Below are 10,423 nucleotides of genomic sequence, written 5' to 3'. Positions count from 1 at the left end.
AAATTTCTGGATATTGCAATAATGTCAAATATTTAACCAATTTAACTCATTTCTTATTGGTGACAGTTGTCTAGAGATGGATGTTGTTAAAAACGCTCCACAGAAACTTGAATTGGATTTAGTAAGCATTTACGAAAAGGCGGAGAAAGTATTCTCTAAAAGATCTTTTGCGAGTGGCAAGTAAGGATGTTACCCACAGGTAAAAAGAGTGAAGACCTTCTAGTGTTTGTGTGGGTGTTCAAATCACCAACTCTACATTCCCTAGAAACCAGGGCAGATCATCTGCCCGCTGCCTTGAGGCAGGTCTGTTCATAAACAACCTCAAACCGATAAGAATCTTTCTCCACAATCTCCTTGGGCAGCTACAAGGTTTCTCATTATGTCTAAAAATTAAGTTCCTTTTCCCATAAATTAAGCCCATTTCCAGGTAGGTTTTATTTTTTTATATCCTTGCTTTCCACTTTTTCCACTCGTTCCTGAGTTAAGTCTCAAGGGTCCATGTTGGCCGGGGTTTAGAAGAGCTGGGACCAGGTATGTACTCCCTTCCAAATAAACGCAGCTCAAGAATTTGTTTCTGATCCCTAATAATATACCGCAATTCAGAGGAAAGAGGTACCAAAGACAGGCTATTGTCTTTTTCTGTGTCACTGCTTGAAGCCTCTGGCCTCCTCCACTTTGAGCTCTTTTGCCCTTAAAATTAAGTAGCAAAGTCCTGTGCCAGGACCTTCTGATCACCTTGCAATCAGTGCAGAATGTCCTGGGGCAGGGCTGTTGGTAGTGATCGGAGACGGATAACCCTCTTTAACAGCCTCTCTTACACTATCCTCTCGGAGGCTTCCACCCCTACCATTCCTTCTAGACTTGTTTCCGGCCCGCTCTTCCCGTCTACCACATCCCCGGGGAGACACGCACCAAACTGTTAAGTCACAAAGTGCACGTACTATACAGTAGTGTGCCAGTATCATCGAGTTTGTGCGCCTGGATATTAGTAGGGGGACTCCCGTGTTCCTGTGATCCTGTAAGAGACAAAGATAAAATTTTCTGTTCCCAGACCGAGAACTTCCCAATTTTGTAAGGGGAGTAGCTCTGATTTTCTAAAGCTGGTAGTTAATTATCTTAGTTTCACTCATCAATTAGCTGATAGCCCTCTGATGTCTCTTGATTGCCTCCTTTGTCAAACAAAACAAAACAAACACACGCAAAGCCAGCATAACAACTCCGGCTTATTCAAATCTTGGGGAAGAATGTGGAGGGCAGGCGATGGGGGGTGGGGCGCCAATGGGGTGTTGGAGATGATGGAATGGCAGGAAACTGGTTTGGGTTAAATCTATTGACTGAGTTTGGCGTAAGCCTCGATCTTTGGTAGGTGGGCTTGCTTAACAAAAAAGTCTTTAAATTTTAGGGTTAGGTGTTAATGGTAGGGTTAGATCAGATTATGTATAGGAAGCCTGAGCTTTGGTTTTAGTTATCCTCAAACCTACGCTGCAGGCCGTGTGATTTACTTTTTTACCAAGGGAGTGTGTTGGAAGGGTGCTTGTACCCTTTCCAACTTTACCGACTTCAGATCTTATTTTCTGCGCTTCTTGAAGTCCAGTTATAAGAGCCGGTGATCGTTTTTAAAAAGGTGATATAATGTATGGGGTAGCCGTGGTCTTTCAAAAGCTGAAATGGAGTAGATACCCTGGGGACCCTGGAGGGGCCCAAGAGTGACCTGAGGTTGGAGGAACCACTCTTCCAACAGAAAAAGAAAAGTTTTTTTGTTTTGTTTTGTTTTTTAAATCACCCATATGATGCTGTGTTATTATCAAGGGCATGTAAAAAAATTGTGACATCTGTACATTCAACGATATAAAACAAATATCAAAGTGAAAATGGAGGGTAAGTGGATATCAGGTGGCTAATTTGCCCCATTTTATTTGTTGATGTACAGTGTTGATTTGAATACAGATCTACTTAGGGAGTTCTAAGGACTATTCTAGACTGCATTTCTCTAGTTTATAGACCTCAGGAAAGGGTGGAAACTGCTGTTTATTACTATTTGCAGCATCAAACTGAGTTCATCGTGGGTAGTGAAACAACTAATTGGAGTTTTTTTTTCCTTAAGAACTAAATATATTGAAAGCGCAAACATGAGTCAAAAGACATTACTTAAAACATGTGACATAAATATTTTTATTGACCCACAAAGTCATCACTGAATATTTACATCATAAACTGTCTTTGGCAAGCACTAATCCACTTTATATGTCCATTTGACTCAGTGAAGACACATTCTCACATTGCAGTTGTCATGCCGAAATTACAGTAGTGCTGGATCTTTAATGCTTGGGATCATGATGCTTTCAATTAAACTCAGATCACACTCTGACTTTAAAATTTCCACACTGTTGCTCCTAAAAGTAATGGCAAGTAACAAGTGAAAAATTAAAAATAAAAGTGCTTTAAAGGCTTAATATATAAGTATATATATATAAAAATACATTAAGTATATTAGCTGTTACGGTACAATACTGAACTTGTTATTTTATATAACCCCTCTTATCCCGTGACCTCAGAGTCCCATTAAGTTGGTTGTTGGCATTCGTCCTATAATAAACTCTAACATATTTCTGTAGTCTTGGTGGACTGAGCGGTGCAACCGTCAGAGGACTTTGACACCCCACTTCCCCCAAGATAGGGTTAAAGATTTGGGGAAAGGGGACCTCTGACCGTCTTTCTGTTTAAAAATGCACACTGGGACTGTTTAACGGGTTAATCTTTCTAGTATATTTATCTCCCACAGATCGATTGTGTAAAAAAAAATGAGGCTGGCCCGAGGTGTTAATATGGTTGGCTGGGACCTTTTTTCTTTTTTAATTTTTTTTTTTTTTTTTTTTGGAGCGGCCTAGGACCAGGTGGAAAAGATTTGTTACAAATTCCAGGGAAGAACTGTTCCCGTAGTGGTGGTTCAGTGGTTGCCAGCGTTCACACTCGAGTGCTTGTAGACCAGAAGGCTGGAAACAAAAGGTTTACTTGTATCCCCATCACCGCCTTTCCCCCCAGATCGATTTTTCTTATTTAATCAGCGAGTAAAAAGAGAGACAAGGAGGGGGGGGGAGGGATTGGACGAAGGGCAAAGTGGTGGTGGTGAGGGGGGGGGGGGGGGTTGAAAGCCAGAAGCTGCAGTCCAGAAAAATCAGTCTCGGGAGTTCGCGCTGCCGAGCCCTTGCAACAAGGAAGGGAAGCCACACCGCCAGCCTCCGGTTTTCTCCTCGCTCCGCGCTGGTGGCTCATTTGGCCTCCCTCTGCCACCGAGCGATCACATACATTATTTCCCCCTAGATAACACAATCAAACTTGTATTTACCGACATCCTTTCCTCGCAGCCTGTTTGAGATTTGTTTTAATAAATAAGTGTTTTCTGTGAATGATGGAGTCATTGAAAACGGGCGCACCATTTTTTTCCCCCCTTCTGACTGCAGGAGGTTCCTCAACCCCAATCTGGTTGGAAAATAAAACGCTTTGTCTCCACCACCACCCCCCACCGCACCCCCACCCGCTCTCCGAGTGTGTTTTATACGTGTGTGTATCTCAACCCCCTACAGCAGCCAAGAGAAAGCAGCTAGCCAATCAGAGAGCCCAGTTTCATAAAAGCTGCTCTCTGATTGGCCCGATGCGAAAGGGCAATGGGAACAAAGAGAAGTGCCTTTCAGGTATAGAGGCTGAGAGCTCCTTTTGCTCCACTCCCCCTGTGTGTGTGTTGTGTTTCAGTCCTGATTTCAATGTTGCAGAACAAGCTTGTGTGTGTGCACCGGGGGGATTTTTCTTTTCTTTTCTCTTCTTTTTTTTTTTTTTCATTTTGATTTTTGCTTTTATAAAAAAAAATACACAGGACGGTCTGTGACATTTGATGGTCCATCTTCTTTAATAGTAAATTTGTTGAAGAGATTATAATTTCCAAAATAAAGCGGCTGCAACCAAACACACTCAATGCAGTTAGAAGGAAAAGGTCAACTCGATCCAATACAGACCGTAAGTACGGTTGCGTGGTGTGTCTCTATATAGCACTTAGCGGGGACTTCATGCAGGGGAATGTGCGAGTTTTATGCATTGAAATGAGGAACTAGTTACAGGGTTTGGCTTTTGCATTGAGAACAACAAACCCAAGAAGGGTGAATTTTATTCAGTGGAGGGTGAAGCATTGGTAACTTCTTCACACAAATTAAGCTTGACTGGGCACTCGGGGTAACTTAGAGTAAATTACCTTTTGGGCTGTAACCCAAGGAGAATAAAAGTGACACAGTTACATATCCTGATCTGCAGTGTCCATTCCCTAGCTCACCTCGCCCCCTCCCTCTCCTCTCCTAGCTGGGCAAGACCCTCTTCCAAACCGAGCCAGGAAAAAGAGGGCAAAGGCAGAACAAGCCGATTTGTGTCTCTGGCCACATCCCAGTGCCCAATAATTTAATATTAAACAAGGGAATAGTCACCCATTACATGTAATGGTTATAATTACCATTTTCCACCTCCTTAAAAAAAAACAAGCAGCAAAAACACCATGGGGGGGGGGAAGCCCCACCCAACCCAAACAAACCCACAAATAGAGTAACAATGGTGTGTTTATTACGGGACCTGGCTTGGGAGCTAGCAAAATGTTTTTCTTTGTTTAAGACATGAGGGGGGGGGGGTCCCTAAAAACCCAAGTAGCTCTCGGAGGTGCCTTCTGGGCGTCCCCATCCCCGGCCCCTCGGGAAAGCCGACAAATTGGAGATAAGTTGAGGAAAGGTTTATAAGGTGTTTCTTTAAAACATCTGCTTTGCTCTTGTGCTCATTACATTTCACTCCTTCGAACTTCCGAGAGCCTAGATCTGCGAGAAATGTTTCACATTCATAACTTGTAGCTGCGCCCACTGCAGGGGGGTGGGGGCGCGGGGAGGCGGCGGCGGCGGCGGCGGCGGCGGCGGGGGCGGGGGGGGGGAGTGTGTGCAGGGGGAGGGGAGAGACCTTCAGCTTTTTTTTAAAGACCAGATCAGTATTTTCTTGATACGCTTGTCACCATTTTTGTTCTCACGACAACCAATTGAGCCCTTGATCCTCACGTGATGTGAAAGGCTTGCACTGTAACAAAATCGCTCCTTTTAGATGGTTGGTTGTTGCTAACTCGCCCATCCCCCTCTCCCGGCCCCGACATTTCCAGCAAAGCGACTCTCCACTTCCAATCCATCAACAATTCATTACTGCTTTTAGCTTCCAAACGCCAGCTAATTAAAAATACTAAGCCAAGCTCCGGGGCCATCTGACTAAACACAGGAGGGGGGGGGGTGGGCGAGGGAGGAGGAGGAGGAGAGGAAAATAAATAAAAAGGGAGACGCACCGTTTGCTGCGACTATCAATGGGAAAAACTGTCCTGAAAGAGGTCGCCTTAAAAAAAAAAAATCTTTTTTTTTTTGACTCTAATTATCGAATTACCACATGACTGATTGGCTTGAGCGACAGCGGATTTTACCCCCCCCCCCCCCCTCGGGGGACTATACTAGGAACTCGGTTCCTTTTTCTTAAAACAACATAAAACAGGAAAACATCACATCCTTTGGGTTTCGAAGACCGAACCAATTTTAAACGCCGTTATTTCCCTCGTCCCCCCGCCCCCCGCCCCGAGCGAGTGCTGTTACCACCGGTTTATCAGCTCACGGATTCATCTGCTCCCCTCCCCCCCACACCTTTCTTTTTCTCCTCTCGCTGGGCTTCTCGTCCTCCCCTTTCTTCCTTCCCCTCCCCCCTCCCCCCTCCGCCCTCCTCCCCCTTCCTCCTCCCCCTCCTCCCCCTCCCCCTCCTTTCCTCTTAAGTTAGTTCAAGAAATCAAATCTGTCAGGACGGGCGGAAAAATGCCACTTCCCGACTAACAGGCGGAATCCAGCCCAGATTTTCAGTCGTTTCTTCTTATTCTTTCTTCCCTTTCACTAATTTATCCCGATGTTAGCACATTCTGTCTTGTTACTAGCGGACGCCTGTAGGTTTGCTACATGGGATCATTACTTACTGATCACCGTGACTCTGAAGTCTGGAACTGAAGGCGGAATGAGAAGTTGGGAAAACTTTTTTCTCTAAGCTCTCTCTGTCTCTCTCTCTCTCCTCTCTCTCTCTCTCTCTCTCTTTTTTTAAACTATTATTCTCGATGCTTGTTCAGAGGAAAAAAAACCTTTGGTCCTTCTGTTGTGAATGTGAAACATTATCTTCCAGCTGTACAGTGACACATTTTTTTAAGGAGAAAAGGACTCCTGATCCGTTTGCCAAAAGGGGGGTGGGGAGGTGGAATAATGTTATCGAGTGATTATTCTGGCTGAGATGTGTTATTTGGTTTCTTCCTTCTTGATCATTTGGTGTTTAAGTAAAATGAGGCACAGGCTTGTTTGCCGAGTGGAGTGGGAAAGGCATTTTGATTTGCTGGCCTAATTAAAAAATGATAAAGGATTAAAGGTAAGCAATGTCTGTGTGTGTGTGTGTATGTATATTTATTTATTTTTCTCGACAATCAACTGTTAAAAGGGGGCTGATCCCTTTAAAAACCGTTTTAACTGATCTTTGTCAAACACACACTCATTTGCGGTCATTGAGGCCACCTTGGCGCAGACTACTTAAAGGGCATGTCTTAATCAGTTTCCCCGTACAGTCAGTGGCACCATATTTAACAGATTGAGCAAGTCTGTGACCTAGGAATAGGGTAGGATTGTTTACATGTAATATTTTTCCCCCTCAAAAGGCAGGTATTCAGCCTTTTATTTAACACTGTCTTTGCTATAGAGAAATGCTCTTGAAGACATGTGTGTGTGTATTGCAAAAATACAATTGTATCAACTGTGGGGGAAGAGAGGGTATGTGTTTGTTGGAGGGGGGGTAGTTATTTGTTTTTCCTGTTCCTTACTGGGAACAAAAAACAGATTGCCCAGACAATTTGTAAAAAGAAGTAATCAAATTAGAAATAAAGGAAAATTTAGGAACATCATTCTGAAACTAGCCTCAGAGAACTTGCAGGGTCTGGTCTTTGAAATTGCGAGATCTAGGACGCGTTTGGGGATGTTAAAAGCTGTGTTCCTCCCTCTTGTCTGAGTGTTTAGGTTGCGTTTCTGAGGTTGAGATATCACATGTATGAAAAAAAAAATCCTAAACTGTGTGTGTGTGTGTGTTTTTTAAACCTTTCTGGACTTGACTCAGATCTTTAAGATATCTTAATGCCTTTAAAAAAAAAAGTGCTTATCCTTGTGTTGGTGATAAAGGGAATCTTTTTTTTTTTTTTTTTTTAAAGCTACTGTAAGATGCTTACTGTCGTGGGTAAGTTTTTTGGGTTTGGTTATTTCCCTTTAAACCTGGCTGTGGAGACAATGTATGAGCCACTTTCCTCTCCATCCTTCCCTGTACCCCTTACTGACTCCCCAGTATTAATCGTTTTTTATTCTGGTAACACCCAGACAAGAAATATTCGACTTTTCCCCCCTTCACAGGAAAAGGTGGACCTGGACTGAAGGGTGTAAAATCCTTGGACACATTCCTGGGGCAGGAAAAAGAAGAGGAAGATTAGAAGATTTTTTTTTTTTTTTTTTTTTTTTAAGAGCAAGCCCAGCGGAGCTAAACGAATGTCCCCTCATCTCCAAAGGAAAGTTCATCGGATTTTTATTCTAGAGAGCTCATCTTCAGGATGTCAGTGAACATTTCTACTGCAGGAAAAGGTGTGGATCCAAATACGGTTGATACTTATGACAGTGGTGATGATTGGGAAATCGGGGTTGGCAATTTAATAATTGATTTGGACGCTGATTTGGAAAAGGACAGACAGAAATTTGAGATGAATAATTCCACCAACAGCACGAGCAGCAGCAACTCTAAGGATTGTGGAGGTCTGGCCTCCAGTGGGGCCGGCGCTACCGCAGCCTTAGCTGATGGCCTAAAATTTGCTTCTGTTCAGCCCTCTGCTCCCCAGGGGAATTCACACAAAGAGACCAGCAAATCAAAAGTGAAAAGGAGTAAAACTTCTAAGGATGCTAATAAATCTCTGCCTTCTGCTGCCTTGTATGGGATTCCCGAGATCAGCGGCACTGGCAGGAGGCAGGAAGTCCAAGGGCGCCCTGGAGAGGCAACTGGCATGAATTCAGCGCTAGGTCAAAGTGTGAGCGGCGGCGGCGGCGGCGGCGGCAACCCGAACGGCACGAGTACCAGCCTCGGCACCTCCGCTGCCACCGCGGGAGCGGCCTCCTGCGGGAAAAGCAAAGAGGAGAAGCCAGGTAAAAGCCAGAGCAGCCGAGGCGCCAAGCGGGATAAGGATGCGGGGAAATCCAGGAAGGACAAGCACGACCTGCTCCAGGGCCACCAGAATGGCAGTGGCGGCCAGGCCCCTTCGGGGGGTCACCTCTATGCCTTTGGGGCCAAGAGCAATGGAGGTGGCGCGAGCCCCTTCCACTGCGGGGGCGCTGGGAGTGGCAGCGGCGCGGCTGCTGGGGAAGTTAGCAAAAGTGCCCCGGATTCAGGGCTCATGGGAAACTCTGTGTTGGTAAAGAAGGAAGAGGAGGAGGAGGAGAGCCACAGGCGAATCAAGAAACTGAAAACCGAGAAGGTAGGATCAAGTCGCCTTCCTAGATTTCCCACTCTCCTCTTTGTGTGCGTCTCTCTGTGTGTGTGTGTGTGTAGGGGGGGGCTGTTGTGTGTGCCGGGGGAGGGTGTGTGTGTGTGTGTGTGCCTCTGTGTGCCTCACACCTCTCACTCGTGCTCTCGGGTTCTTTGTGAGGTTTCTGTTGTGTGCATCCTTTCCATGAAAACTTGCAGTGGGGGAGCTGACTTGGGTGCACCGCTTTTAGCTCGCGCTGCGGCTGCGGGCGCTGCCAAGTGTTTGGGTCCCCAGGTGGGAGGGCCCGGGTGTTCCCAAGTGCCTTTTGCCCTGCAGCGGGGCTCCTGGCCAGCCAGCCGGTTGTGGTGTGCTTTTAATAGAAGACCTGCTCATGTACCCGCTTGACTCATGTCCCGGTTTCTCGCCTAAGGAGAGGTGTCTTCTGTTTTAATATGCCCGCCCTGGTATTTCTGGTAATGTGTCCTTAGGTGCAGGGTTCACGGCCCCTCCCTGGAGAGGTATGCCGAGGATTCTCATTTACACTCTTCCCTCGACCTGTTTTCTCCAAGATCGTTCTGTCAAAGGGTATCATCCTTGGATGGGCTCCTCTTATTGGTCCTGAATTAGCCCCCCAGCCTTGGTGTCCTGGGGTCGTTGGTTTCTTAACCGCGTAGCAAGACTGCAATGGTTTTGGTGGCGCCTAGGGCTCTCCCCTGGTCCCCTCGCACGGTTCTCAGCTGGAGAGTGAAGCGTGTTCTCGCTTGGATTGCTAGCTTGCCTAGGGAGTGGACAGGTCGGTAAGAGAAGTGAAACAGACCTGGCGGATTGCTGTCCCTGAAACGTGGAAACGGCTTAGAGGGGACGAGGATTTTGTGTCGCACCTGAGTAACGGGGGATCGCCGGTTTAAAGCACCGCGGAGCGTCCCTCCCATCTCCGTCATTGTCTTCAAGTCTAGTTAGAGACTGCCTTTGAGAAACTGCCCCCAGGGGCTGCGGTGGCTGGTGTGGGAGGCCTGGGACTGACCCCCTGGTCTGGTGATGGTCATGCGTTGTTGAGCGGTGCCCTGGGACCGAAGGTTGCTCTGTCCACCGGGCAGGTTGGGAGGGAGCTGGGGGTCTGAGTAATGTTTTTATCAAGTCAACCTTCAGATGAATTCCGCAGGTTGTGCTTCGCAGAAGCAGAATTCCTATAATTCCTATTTTGTGGTTTCTGGCATGGTTGTTTGGGAGTACGCTTATTAAGTAATGTGCTTTTTTTCCGACTTCTAACTTGATCAGAAATGGCAGATGTCTTTGGATGATTATTTCCGAGTACGGTTATTCACCGCTCTCCCTCCAGACTTTCCTGTTTTTGTTTTCTTGTATTTGAGATTGAAATCAGAGCGCAGGAAGAAAGTTCTGATTGTATGATTTTGGAAGTTGGTGGAAGGTACGTTAAAGTGCAGGTGATGCCAAAAATCACCAAGAAGCGTCCGAATGCTTCTTTTATTCGTATGCCTTTGGTCCAACAGCTTTTGACACCGTCGAACGTAACTGCATTTTCAAAAATCCCAGGTTTCGAGTCTTACGTTGCCTTGTGTCGCTGCACATAATTTCTGCCAAAAGGCGTCCTGAAATCTTCTTATTACTTAGTACAGTAGGGCATTTACTTTTGTTGCCAATAGTCTTCAAATTGCACTTCTAATCTGCTCTAACTATCTAGATGAATTGCCCTAATCCAGTGCTCACAATGGCTGTGGTTAAGGAGTCAGAGCCATTTGATTGGATTCACTGCGGCCTGGAATGTGGGAGGTACTGCCCTTTTGCATTCCCCTTAGCCTTTTAATCTTCCAGCCAAATGTTCACATT

General features: G+C 45.9%; 1 protein-coding gene and 1 long non-coding RNA gene across 6 annotated transcripts in view; one reads left to right on the top strand and one right to left on the bottom strand.

The window, feature by feature from the left end:
• Positions 1-2,148: 2,148 nt before the first annotated feature.
• LOC140641251 (uncharacterized) lies at positions 2,149-6,822 on the bottom strand. The gene is made up of 2 exons (XR_012037796.1): positions 6,020-6,822; positions 2,149-2,393 (listed from the first exon to the last, which is right to left on the bottom strand). It is a non-coding gene; the product is annotated as an uncharacterized lncRNA (long non-coding RNA).
• The window catches only part of ZNF608 (zinc finger protein 608), a 111,040-nt gene continuing 104,325 nt past the window's right edge, over positions 3,709-10,423 (top strand). Inside the window, exons 1-2 of one of the 5 annotated variants that reach the window (XM_072840801.1) lie at positions 3,709-4,011; positions 7,479-8,584. In XM_072840801.1, the coding sequence (XP_072696902.1) occupies positions 7,673-8,584 (912 nt within the window). In that variant the 5' untranslated portion in view covers positions 3,709-4,011; positions 7,479-7,672. Of the gene's footprint in view, positions 4,012-5,834; positions 6,457-7,478; positions 8,585-10,423 lie in introns of those variants that run through there. The other 4 variants (XM_072840805.1, XM_072840804.1, XM_072840800.1 and 1 more) reach the window with 4 other exon arrangements.

Source organism: Canis lupus, chromosome 10 (genome assembly GCF_048164855.1).
Source record: "Canis lupus baileyi chromosome 10, mCanLup2.hap1, whole genome shotgun sequence".
NCBI lineage: Eukaryota > Metazoa > Chordata > Mammalia > Carnivora > Canidae > Canis > Canis lupus.
This window is presented reverse-complemented; position numbering and strand designations above follow the sequence as displayed.